The sequence below is a fragment of the Gavialis gangeticus genome, unplaced genomic scaffold, assembly GCF_001723915.1.
Source record: "Gavialis gangeticus isolate Ggan-Ray unplaced genomic scaffold, GavGan_comp1, whole genome shotgun sequence".
NCBI classification, from domain to species: domain Eukaryota; kingdom Metazoa; phylum Chordata; order Crocodylia; family Gavialidae; genus Gavialis; species Gavialis gangeticus.
The window spans coordinates 165009316-165023286 of NW_017729022.1; the positions used below are offsets into that span (position 1 = coordinate 165009316).

General features: G+C 40.7%; 1 protein-coding gene across 1 annotated transcript in view; it reads right to left on the reverse strand.

Moving 5' to 3' along the window:
* The window catches only part of USH2A (usherin), a 756200-nt gene that overhangs the window by 108535 nt on the left and 633694 nt on the right, over positions 1–13971 (reverse strand). The window contains exon 60 of the mRNA XM_019516454.1: positions 6654–7008. Coding sequence (XP_019371999.1) covers positions 6654–7008 — 355 coding nt within the window. The remainder of the gene's footprint in view (positions 1–6653; positions 7009–13971) is intronic.

The window sequence follows — 13971 nt, forward strand, 5'->3', positions numbered from 1 at the left end:
ATAAAAGATGATCATTACTGTTGTTTACTATTTGTATTCTGATAGGATCTTCAATTTGCAAGCTACTGTCCCCATACATGGGAAGGTGTGTTAATATGTTTTAAATGGGGAGGACAGGTGAAAAAAATGGCATTCTACCCTGGACAAAAAAAGAGAAAAGAGGTCCTCCTATTGGCTCTGTTACTTTCTCAATAACTCGCAAGGTTCTTTGAGTAGATGTGGTATCTTTTATTAGACCAACTGAGTAGTTGGAAAAATGCTTTTTGCAAGCTTTTGGGCACAAGTACCCTTCTTCAGTCATAGGGAGTCTCTGCTATTCTGAAATCTCCAAGGAATGAAAGAAGTTAAAAGTGTGACAAGAGGTCATTGAGAATGTAAATAGATGGAAATAAGGAAAACAATGGGTAGAGAAGGGAGGGGGTATGAATGCTGCGTGCCTCTGGAGGCTGGAGGGGCACGAAAAACTCCCACTGGCAGCGATGGCACTGTTGGCAGCAGGAGCATGGCGGCAACAAGTGGGGAGCTCCCACAGGCAGCTGCAGTACTGTCAGCAGTGGTGGGGGGGGGTGTGTGTGTGAGCACAACCAGTGTTTGGCAACCATCCGCAGACGCTGCTGGTAGTGGCGGCCAGTGGCAATTGTGAACCACCCGCAGATGCTGCTGGTGTCAGCAGTGAGGGGGAGGTGGTGAGTGGCAACTGCCTGCAAGTGCCGCCAACAGTATTGGCAGCACCTTTTCACAGGAGGTGCACCGCCAAGTTCAGTGGGGGATGGGGAGGGAAGAGGGGGAAATAATGCCAAAGGTAAGCAAGGGAGAAAAAAATCCTAAATAACTGGCACCTTCTTGGTCCATTAAAAAAAAAATAAAAAACCTAGTTTAATCCAGTTCTGGAAGTTTCAGAGAAACAAAGACATTTTAATAAAACTAATCAAAGACCACTCATTAGAATATCAGAACCAGTTATCTTTAAATAGTCACAGGGTGAAGGGGGTTAGAAACTTCAACATAACACCTGCTAAACTGTTTGGAAGACCCCCTGCTGCTGGAAATCAAGAGGCAGGCTAGTTTTGCTTTGTGGAAGATTATGCTTATCCTCAGCTATTAATCTTGCTCTGTCAATTGATCAATAAACTTTTCATATTTGTTGGACTGACCTAATGGTCTGTTTAAGTTTTTCATCCATCTACCCCATTTAAAATTTGTTAACAGGCAAAATAGCCAAGGTGTTTACAGTTTAAGGTCCCAGTCCTACAAAGTATAAAGGGAACTCATGTGCTTCTACTTAAGTAAGTGTTCAACTCCATGCAAGATTTAGGACCTAAGAACCCGTAATCCATGATATTATTTTGCTCTTTTAGTTACCCTTTGCCAGGCAAGTACTTTAGCATACCAGGGGCCTGATCCTGCAATTCACATACCATAGGCACACTTCTGAGTCAAGGCAGAGTCCCAGTGATAATCCATAGGACTCTGTACGAAGCTAGGATGTTACTAATTCTGCTATAAAACTGAACCTGACATTGCATTTCCCATGCTGTGTAGAATCCTATATTCTTCTTCTCCCTCTCATTTTCTAATATTTCTTTTTCTATACTCCACGATTGCCCCATTTTCTTTAACTTCTTACCCCTCTATATTCTTTCTTTCTCCCTTCTTCTCATATCTTCTCCAAATGTGTGTTTGTCATTACTTTTTCCAAAGTCAAACCTTTATAAAAATCTCATTTTAGATGTCCTGATTTACCCTAGCATCAAATAACTAAACAACCAGATACAATACTCAAGATTAGTGGTCATTGGAGAAATAGTATTTTATATCTGTTGTGTCTGCCTCTAACAAGCTAGAATTTACCTACACTTGCTCACTGTGGTATTTGATGTATAGTAGTTAAACAATATTGATACCTTGATAGTATTATCTGGGAAATATTGACCTTTTTAATGACATCTGCCATAGTTCATCAGTTACTCCCTGCAATGCATGTCTCTTTGGAGGATGATATAAATAAGCTGCTGGTCTCAGTTCAGTTCCTGCCAGACAAGCATCTGCTAACACCATAACCACCACAACAACTCGTATCAAGGCACCCTTCTTAGTAGACAAAGGCCATGTCTACACAAGACACTGACTGCACAGTAGCTCATTAATAATGTGCAGTAGCATCATGTGGCAGGAAGTATGATGTGACACTAAATGGCTGCACAGTAACCGAAGTTACTGCTCAGTAGCATCACCTAAAAGCCATTTGGTGATGCTACTGAGCAGTAACTTCAGTTACTGTGCAGTTATTTAGTACTACAAGTACTAAACGACTGCTCACTAATGACTGCACAGTCAGCATCTTTTGTAGACATGGCCAAAGAGGACATAACTGTTGTCTGATTCTCTGTTGGAGGATTAAGGTATACAAGAGAGCTGCATAGGAGAACCTTGCATCTCTGTTGTTCCTCAGAGGGACTTCAGTCTCCTATGGTGCTTAATAGTGTTAAATAGTGGTAATACCCAACTCCTAAATCTAACTGGTTTGATGAGTGGTGCTCAGCCTAGTCTGTGGACTGGATCTGCCAGGAGAGCTGTGTCATTTGGCCTACAGGGCTTCCCACAGATCCACAAATTGGCGGTGGGGAAGTAGTGGCAATTAACACTGCCACTGTTCCATCAAATTTCTAAGCTTCAGATCATGTGGCCCCATTCACTGGATCAGGCTGGCATATGGCACTGGGATGGCAGGAATGACCAGGCACACAAAGTCAGGGCCGGGGCAGCAGACCCAGTACAGCATGCCTGAGGTAAGAGCAGTGGGTCCAATCTGGTATGTATAGGGTTGAGATAGCAGGCCTAGTACATCAGAATTCCTCACATGTGTGTTGTAGGCCCTATGCTACTAACAGCTAACGGAGACTCTTCTTTAGTTCAAGGGGTAGGAACTTGGGCTTTTAGAACCGAGACATGACTTCTATCCCCATTGGTTTCACAACATTTCAAGTGGTCAGTGATAACTTCAAGGTCCTAGGTGACCCTAGATTTGACACATTAAATTAAATAGAGCTTAACACATCTTTACAGGGGAGTAAATGGCTACAGTGCAGAGAGGCAAAGTGAATAAGTCTGTCAAGTGTTTTGAAAACCCAAAAGGCAATTCTCACATGGATTTGGAAATGGATAGAAAAGAAATCAAAGTAGAAGAGTCTTCAGTGACATTATCAGTCCCCTCATATTTATCATGTTTTACCATTTCCCGTAAAGATTTTGTTTCAAATTTAATTTTTGGTCAAACTTAAAGTAATCAGGCCATGTCCAGTGGGTTGGGAGCATGAGCACAAGTGAAAAGAACGGGTGTGACCACAGCCCTTGCAATATTGGCATCTCTCTCTCCTTTTTCCTGGAATATTCCAATATGATAAGAATAGAGTCTAACAGATTAAATAAAGGACAGAGCTCATTGCTCGCTCAATACTTTAAGTCTTGCATTGTAATATGGAAGCTTGTGTGAGAGAATGACTAATGGCATGTCCCACAAGGGAACTCCAATAGAGACGCTTTAGGAGATTAAATGATTTAGCCTACTACCCCTGAAAGCTATATTTTAAAGGGGCAGAAGTTTAATCATTGCAATGCTAGTTCCTTCAGTAAAATTACATTTTAATTAAAGTGTTGCATTCACAAAGCTACAGTTACATGTATATCAGCAATTTCATGATAAAATTCTGTTTCAAAAAGGTTGTAACTTTGAAACTTGGGGCCCAGGTTTTTGCCTGTTCTGATAATTGGCCTGACCTCCTAAGGATATCTTTCAAAACAGGACACAGTATCTTTGTCTTCAGACTCCAGCTATATTGTTGCTTTAAGAACAGAAAAGGGACGATTCTAGTCTCAGATATCATGGGGCAAAATTGGAAACTACTCCACTGAGTTCAATGTAGTTGCACCAGTCTAAAGCCAAGTGCGGCTGAGGAGAGAATGGGGTACAGGAATTCCTCTCCTAAAGGCAGTGTAATATTCATATAGGAGAAATATAATATAACATAATTAGAGAAAAAAGGGAATGAAAAAAATGGATGGATAGTCACAAAACAGGCAAGTAGAAAAAGTGGATGTGTCGTTTCTGCATTATTCAAACAACTATACATATGCTTGCAATATGCCATTTTGATTCAGGTTAGTGTTTAGGGAAAATAAAGCATTTCTGAGCCAGGAAGATAATAATTCAGTAAATAATAACTGCTAATTTAAGGTGCTTTAAATGATGTTGTTAAAGAAGCACACTGTAGCAACATTATTTAAAAGGCCATTTTGGTAGATTTTATTACCCACAATACAACCATCTTGGATGTTTTTTGTTGTTATTGGCATGCCTAGAAGACACTGTAATGCATGACTGGACAGGTGAATTCTGACACTCAGCAACATGTTAATTGCCATCTGAACAGGACGGTAGAAGAAGCCACTGACATTTTGCCATTTTTGTAATTTTAGCCATCACATTTAATGTTATGTCTGGGTTTTTCAAACGAAATCAAAAAGTCAGATACCCAGATTTCCCTGAAGTCCAACTCTCCTTTGCTAACTGCACCCTACATTTAAAATCTAGCACATACTTTATTTATTTTTGTATTATTTATTTATTAAGTCTTATTCGTATCAGCTTCTAGGAAACTGGACCTAGGCTATGAAGAGACTTTGCATTTATCCCAGGAGAAAGCTTTTTATCCTTGGATTGTGCAGAGGTTCACATCCATTGTCTCACCTCAAGTCCCTTTGAAATATGCCAGGCAAATGTAGTAATGCTCTTTCCTGCGATATCTTATTATACATTTGTATGGTTATTGTGGTTCATTCTAGAGGCAAGCCTGTAAAACTGTGCACTCTTGTTGACCACCTGCCGGTGAAGAAGCAAGCAATGCAGCTCAGAAGGGTGACATACGTAAATGACTCTGCCACTCCTGCTTTGATTTAAGTTAAGTCCCAGGGCAATCAGCCCCAGGTCAAATGAGAGGTCTGTTTGCAGCCCTACAGCTGCTTGAGAACCAGACACCTGTAAGTACATGACTTCTTCAACATGGATCCTACCCATTTATTGCCAAAAGGGCGTTTCCCAGTAAGTTTTCTAATAGATCTTATTTTTGAACATTAAGGAGACAGTCCTTTCAAATTCTAAATCTGATCACATCACTGTCATAGGCAGTACAACAATGTCAATTATCTGAAGGCTAAAGGAATATTTAATAATTTGACATTATCAATAATTGAAGATATCTTCAATGCTATTGATAATTATTTGGACATGTAACCACATTTGGACAAAAGCTTAGGTTATTTGAGGTTGCACTGGTAGGAACTAAAGTTCAATACAACATCAGAACCATATTAACACAACAGACTCTTAAACTGTTGAAAAATAATATTTTTCAGAAGGCTGTCAAATACAGTAGCTACCAAAGCACACTACAGACTATTTCAGCTGGCTGTATGCTGATACTTTATGGAAAGACTATGGTTAAATGATCAGACATAATAGTCAGTTGCCAAAGAAAATATTACCAGCTCTGCCACTGATTTATAGCATAGTCCTGGTCAGATCACATAAAAACAAAGAAAAACAAAACAAAACTACATTTGTCTCAGTTTAGTCAGCTGGGAAGTAATAATATTTAAGTGTCACACAGGAACTACCCTAATATTCACTTGTAAAACATTTTTAGATGGACAGCATATTAGGTGTGTAAAGGATTACAGAAGTGTATTATATGCTCTTGCAGAAGTTGATCTGCTCCTGATACTGTTGAATTATGAGTACATCTCTGTAGATATTGTAAACAAAAAATGGTGTGTGCAGAAATAATGGCAACATTTATGATATGCTTAAACCAGTACTGATTTCAGCTGAATAAAAACATTCAAAGGGGACTGGTTTTCTTCTGCTCATTATAATCAATCTGTTCAAAACATAAGAGAATAAGCATTACAAAGAAAATATACAACTGCAGTTCCACAGTTAGGTAGGTATGAATAATGTCTGATGCATTTCATTTGAGGCATTCATTTGAATCTATCAGTGGTTAGACATCTAACTGGGAAGCCATCATACCCAGGTGTAGGAGATATATATTTTCAGGTTAAGTGTGCATAAGCAAGTTGTGCATACTTAACTGGAAATCTGACCTCTGTGTCAATGAGATTAGGGCTGATGAAAATTTTCTAATGCAAACTCAGTGTCATCAGAAAATGACAGCTCGTTGGGTCCAAAATGCTTCATTCAGCAGACCTGAAGTTCAACAAACTTTTGTAGAATTTTTAAGGCCAGGCATTGAGATTTCTGGGTTCCTAGTAGGTCTGCACCACTGCCTAGAACTCTGAGAACCAGCCTCATGAAGCCACTCAACACAGTGGACATTCTTGTATTATTTAGTAGTGGTAGTAAACCTGATAAGAATGGCAATTTTACTGAATAACCACAGGGTCTGGCAGCTTCCACTTTAACAGAAATTTCAAATATATATGTATTAAAATAACAAAAGCAAATCTAAAATCAATATTTTCTGCAAACTGGAAATTGTGCTTTTAGGCCAGATCTTAGTAAGATTTGAAAATAACACAAGTCAAAGCAAGATACAAAAAACCCTGAAAAGCCAGTTTTATTATTTATTTCTTACCGTTACCGTTAGTGCTGTAACAGCTGGGGTGCTAAATGTTGGATCACTCCGTTTCTCTTGATAGACTACACGATACTGGGAAATGACCCCATTGGTAGACATGGGTTGGGTCCAGTTCAGCAGCACAGAGTATGCACTTGTAGCTTGTGCCCAGGGGGCTTTCATGCCCCAAGGTGCAGCTCCCAGTGTTTGCGTTGAAGCCCACTGACTGCCTACCGAGCCCATGGAATTCTGAGCTCTAACACGGTATTCATAGGCAGTGAATGGCTGCAGTGCATCCGAAGCATCAATAAATTTCAACGCTCCTTCTGACCAGATGAACAAAAGCAGCTCCTCTGGAGTGCCTACAGCACGCCTGAAATTCAAATAAAACCATTCCATTTAAAACTTAACCACAGCCAGATAGTACCTGATACTAAAGTACAAATCCTAAACTCAGACTGTAATAGTGAACAATATAGTTCTTTACACACTGTACAGGAAAGGAAATCCCTGATTAATTTTTTGTCTTGGAAATATTCCTTTCTATCTGCTAGCAAAAGAAGACTCTTTAGTATCCATCTATATATATCTTCTATGTTCAATATAAATGCATACACATGTGCATGGCCTATAAAATATATAACAGGGCAGGGCTGTTCAACTTCCGAGCGCAGAAGTTGTGTCAGGGGCAGGAAGCAGAAGCTGGAGGACGGATGGGGAAGCCTGGAGACCTTGGCAGCTATAGCAGGAGAGCAGGGGGATGGAACCTGGACTGGCACCTCAGGGGCTTCAGGTTAACTCCTTGGGATGGTCCATGCTGCCCATGGACCGTCAGTTGGCCAGCCCTGCAATAGTGTGTAGTGTATACTGTGTATATATATACACATTACAAATGAACGCCTACAGCCAAACCCTGAGGAATTCTGAACCATTTCAATGGTGATTACAGGAAATTAGTGCCTCTTTTATAATGAGGCCCCTGCTAGGATCTCAGTCTAGAGAGGAAGGAAAAAGGTAGACATTCAGTTTCAAGACAGAGCTGCCAAATCATTTCTCTTTTGCTAGGTATAAAAAGGCTGGCCTGGACTTAAGTCTGTAATATTTAAGGCTATGAAAAATCTCAGTGAAGACTGTGCTGCCCTGTGCAGGGATTTAAGTGTTTTCCTTCTTTTAACTGAAAACTTTGCCTTCACTATAAATAAAACCACTTTCTCCCTGCATGCCAGCAAACAAACAAGCAAATTACATTATCTGTGACTTGTACCACAAATATGGTAAATTCACAGGAGTGGAATTGGTCTGCCTGGTTACCAGGTGTCATCACTACTCCACATGCACACTGGCTGAAGAACATTTCTTTGGCAAGAGAAAATCTGTATTTCAGATAATTCTGTCTGTTCTCATTTACTTGCATCAACCTCAGTTACTACTTTTAAAGATAAATCTCCCCCCTCCCAACAAACATCTATGCTTTTAAAACTAGCAACTAAGTGCTTGCAATATTACCTCCCTTAGGTTCTATTGCATTTATAAAGATAATGAATGTACTACCCTTGCACATACATACACATGCACTCACGTGCACATGCAGACATGTACACACATGCTAAATTTTCTGCATACATTATCACTAGGATACAGTAAAGATTAAACACATTGATACTGTGAATTGATTTGTGGTTCTGGGTGAAGAGGAGTGGGGCAGACTTTCTAGTAGTTCTCAAAAACAACTGAAGCAGGAGTTTTAGAGGAACAGGAAAAAAGAAATCATAAGCAAGACCCCCTAAATCAATGGGACCCAACCTTTTTGGCAGGCATGCCACAAATTAGCCCCACACCTTCCCCAAGTGCCACTCCAATTTTCTTCCTCTGCCCAATCTGCTGCTCTGCTTTCTGCTCCTTTCCCTGTGCTCCCTGTCCAATCTGTTGCTCTGCTTTCTTCACCCTCTCCTACTTGCCATGTGCCCCACATACAGACTGCCTATGCCACTTGTGGCACCCATGCTGCAGGTTGGCCACCTGAGCCGTACTCCATCCTTGGTCATGTGTCCCAAAGTATGGCATCGCGTTGGATTTTTTGCACACTTTTCTCCATGGTGAAGTAAAATCATATGCACAACTCTCACTCAAACATCATACACTGTACTCATCAATGTAAAGGCAAAGATTGCAAAAAGTGACTCTAACCTCATTTTAGTTTCTCTACCAGAGGCACAAGTACCAGAATCTGTGCTCTGGGGGGCAGCAGAGGCTGAGCCAGGCTGCCTGTTGCACTGGAGATGGCTGGCTCTGCACTGGCAGTGCCAGTGGTAGTGGCTGCCATTCTTGTAGTCCCAGTCATGCCCTCCCCTCCTCTTTCCGTTACACTAGTGCTCTTCACTACTCCAAATGATTTAATCTCTTCTTGCCATGGCCAGTACCAAGGTGATACCAAAAACCAAGATTTTTAAGACCCGTCAAGATATATCCGTGGCTGAGATGACATAGTTGGGGATGGTTTGAGTGGAGGCTGGACTACCATGATCTCCAGAGGTCCCTTCCAACCCTTATTTCCTATGATTCTATGATAGATGCACTGGTTATGTGCTATAGCTAATTTCTAATTCCCTTAGGCACAATTCTTGTGTCTTACTTACCTGTAAAGTATCCCACACACTTATACACAGTTCTACAAGATAATATGCCTAAATCCCTGCCCCTCCTCTCAATGTATTTAAAAATAAGGAATGTTGCACAGAAGTGAAAAGTGGTGATATTTTAAGTGTAATAAAAGTGTCTTTAATACCTGGTATCTGGGCTTGCCTAGCATAGCAATTCAATTAATTGTTATAGTACTTCTTCAAATTTACAAGTTCATTTTTAGTAACATTTTAGAAATTCTGTGATAAACAGCTTCTTTACACTGAAAGATCAAATATGCCACCAAGCACTAGCTCATCTACAAGCAAAGCTGAACAATGTAGTCTGGTTAAGTATTTAGATCTTATTACTGCTGAATATTTAATGAATGAAACTTATGGTTAGGTAAATGATTCCATCTGTGGTGCTAAAAACCAGAATATCTTCATGTATGAATAAACTTTGAACAGAAGTGGTTGAACAGGCTGTAATCATTTCAATCGACTTAAGATTTAGTATGCAACTGCTCATTTAACTGGAAGTGTTTCTTGTGTACAATGAACTGCATAGGAGAAAAGCATTTTGAGGAGCTGAAAGCTGTCTCTGAAGCTGCATACTGTGATTTGCTGCCCACACTCATTTTAGAGGTGTTCAGATGCAGTTATTTTTATAAGGGCAAATTCTCCCCACCCCCACCCCAAACCTGAGCCTGAGCAGAAGTAGTGAGGAGAAGAAATTCTTCCTGCCAGATGGCTACACAGCTATATCCAGAGAGCTGCAATAGTGATCACAGCACTTGCCCCTCATCTGCCTTATGTGGCAGGGAAGAATCAGTGAATCTGTGTAGTTTTGGCTCCATCGGCTACACCTCTGTGGCCATGTTCAGAATGCCCTTACAGAGCCATCACTTCCTCTAAGACCAAAAACAGAATGTAGTTATTCACATTGTTCCCAGGGTAGGAAAAAATCACTGTTCTGGAAAGACTGAGGGATAATATCCCCAAAAGTTATTAAAGGGACAATGCAGCTCCACAGTGCTTCCTAATATGGTTTTTCATATGGTGCACCAAAATAGCCCTAGTTATTACTGACTTGCAACACATATATATTTTGTTTTTCATTTTTATAAATATTGTCCTCAATATACAAAAATAAAATGAACTGGATGCTCATTAAAACAGTCAGTCAGATCTGATTTCAGAATAATTACAGACAAAAGTAATAAGCGTGAACCAAATTCAGTGGTTGCCTATGTCAGCACATCTATCCATGGAGGTTTTTATATTTACGCCACTGTCTGACTGTCTGGTAAGTTACACACCAAGTTGAAGTGTTACTGAATATAAAGGTAAGGGGCAAAGTCATGTAATATCTACTGATCTGGCACTTAGTGGTATGTAAAATGAACATAACTGGAGCCACAAAAAGAGCAACTTAGAGGTGTCAGCAGAAGGTGGACATGTCCCGTATCTTACATCCTCCTGTTTCTTTTTCAGCTTGACCCCTTATTTTGCCTATGCTCTAAATTATACTTATTTGCCTAGCCACTGAGTGCCAGGACAGTGTGAATTACACTATTAATCTCAATTACATCTTTTATCTAAATCATGTACCCCTAAAGAGTTTAGCTCAGGGTCTTCCAAGGAAGATACTCCTACTTAAGCTAGATCTGAACCAGGCCTCACCTATTTCTTATCTTACAGGTATTGTTTTTATGAGATCAATTCCCAACCACAGACCACTTGCTGGTGGTGAGTGAAGAGCAACAGCTGGAGACCCTCTGATGGTCACATAGTGCTGTTTTGCTTTGTTCCCAGTTATATCTGAGTAGCAGACAAATAGAACTATTAAATTTTCCTGTTATAGTATCTTTCCATCATAGCAATTTCTATGGCTGTCACAGGGAAGTTATGTAATGATGAATGGAAAAGAGAGGAGCGTTGCATGATTGTGAATGAGAAGGGATGTTTTGCATGAGACAATATTCAGTTGTGGTTCTCACCGAAAAAATAGAGCACTTTTCTTCTCTGTTCACAGCTGTTTCACAAGTGAGAAGTAAAATATTACCAATCCCCTAACACCACACTTTTTTTGTCAGAATTACAGAAAATTTGTAGGCATTTTTAGGAGGTTTCAAGTAGTCCAGCTTCTGCAATTTTAATGGAAAGATTTGCACACACTTCTCCCCAAACATTCAGTGCTTTGAGTTAAATGAATTTATTTGGTGGAGATACAGCAAGGAAGAGGCAAATGATGAAGAAGAAATTACATGCCATAACCTCCCCTGGAAACACTGCAGTATTGTTGTTATAACAATATGAGGCTATGTATAGCTACAAAATGAAAAAGAACTATGTGCTTACATCCCATTTCTGTCCTTACAAATTTCTGATTTTTTTTGCAGCTATCTGAGAAAGATTTGATATTGTTGTTGTCTAAGCACATTTAAACTTCAGCTGAAATAACTGCCAAGTGATTCATGCCTATGTAGGTGAATATAACGATTGTATCTGGAGCCCCAGTGCGCCATTTTCATTTCACTTTAAATAAAAAACAAAATGTATCTATGTCAGTCAGTGCCCTTCTGCTGTACTCAGAGGTATCAAACAGGCTACAATTATGATTGTGAAGTGATTGTGTCACATTGGAGGAAGGTTTATTGCTTTTGAGTCTGCTAGGCAGTAACACATTCTGTTTCATATTACTCTTTATATCATTGTTTGGCTGTGACTAGAATAATCAAATGCCATCAAATGCTGTCAAATTCAATTTACAGTATTTTTCATTGAAGCAGGCTTTCTGCATTATATTTCCTGTTTTCCCTTTCTATGGCTGCCATGGAAAAGCAGCTATAATCATCAGCTTTATTTACAAAACCAACAGAGTGAAGCCACATCGTGGACTATAACAAATACTTTATTTCCCTTTATACATAGATTTAATATATTTTTCCTTGAACAATTAATAGGGAGCAAATGAAAAAAAAGTATTTAAAAAGAAGAGGCATTTTTTGATGATCTGTTAATATTTTTAGGGCAAGTGTGAATTTTTCTGAACTATTCTTATACGATCTTAAAGGCACTAAGGAATTTGGATTGCTCACTTTCAGAAATATGTTCTCCCTCCCCACAACTGCAATACAATTAAAATATCCCAGGTACCTAGGATACACCCAAAGCTTTTGAAGAATCAAGACTACAGGATGCCTGAAGAGCAAGTGTAGGAGATTTTGAGAAGGGAAGGTCTGGGACAGAACTTGGCACTCCAACTTCAAAGATTTCCACACAGATTCCCTATGGATTTGGAGCTCAGGTTCCACTTATTAGGTGCGCATGTAGATGTAGGCAGTAAACTGTGATCTTACTCCACCCAGCTCAAGTCCCTAAAAAAATGTTACTAAAAGGGGTGGGCAGTAGGACTGCGAAACGGCACCGTTCCATTTCGCCTTGAGTTTCAACAGTTTGACAGAACAGTGTTTAGTCTCAAATTTCATTTTGAGTCGAAACAGCTGTTCCATTTTGTTCCATCAAAACAGAAAGGCTGTTTTGCCACTGTTTCGTGTTTCATTGGGGATGGGGAGTCAGAGCAGCTGGGCTGACTTCCAATCCCCAGCGCTAGATCGCGCTGGAGGCAGCCCAGCAGGGTGTGATCAAGTGCAGGGGACGGGGAAGCATCCCCGCTGGGCTGCCTCCCAGCACTGGTGTGATCAAGCATTGGGGTCAGGGAAGCAGCCCCACTAGGTTGCCTCCTGCTCCCAGCGTGATCAAGCGCGGGGGTTGGGGGAGCAGCCCCACCGGGCTGCCTCCCACCCACTGCCAGATCTTGCACTGGGGATGGGAAGTCAGGCCAGCTGGACTGACTTCCCATCCCCAGCCTATGGTCAAAACGTTTCGACTCTCAAAGTGTTTTGATCAGCCTCATTTTGTTTTGAGGCTATTTCGAGAGCCTTTCTTTCATTCCAGTTTTGCTGTTTCAACCTCGGAATTGGTCGAAACAGTGTCGGAATGAAACGACCAGTGAAATTTCACACAGCCCTAGTGGGCAGTTCCTTTTTCTTCTCTTCCTTTCTGCTTTTTTGCGACATGGTCTTAAGGCTATAGAAACATGTTACAAAATTAGATGCATTGGCTAAGTACAGACATTCAAAAAGCCTGAGACCAAATCGATTTAAGCCTCCATTCCTGCTCAGCCCTTCTCTCCCCTGCACCACTGCCTGGCTGTGACTGAGAGCTGGCTACAGGCAGAAGGTGGGGCTGGGGACAGAGGCATTGCTGGCTCAGCTCTGGGGATGCTCAGGGCCAGGGCGCACTGGGCACTCAGCTGTAGCAGACGAGCACAGACCAAGTGGTAGCACACGTCCCTGTGTGTGGGGAGTAGAGTGAGGGGGAGGGGGCTGCAAAGGAGCCTGAGATGGCAGACAGTGAACTAACATGATTTGATAGGGGACCTGGTATAGAAGTTTGATGCACTGGACTCACCTAATTCAAATAAGTTTGAGTGCATATTGATTCAGGACTATCTTAGACTGGGTTCCACCATTTTAGATCAATCTATGTGCCCTGAACTTCTGTATGGTTATGAGTTTGGTTCACTTTCTGATCACTTTCTCCAGATTATGTGTAATGTCTGTACCTAGCCATTGATGGATTTCCAGGGACTCAAACAGGGTGAAATAGGATCACACTTAGATACCTAACGGGTTGAATAGCCTTTTATA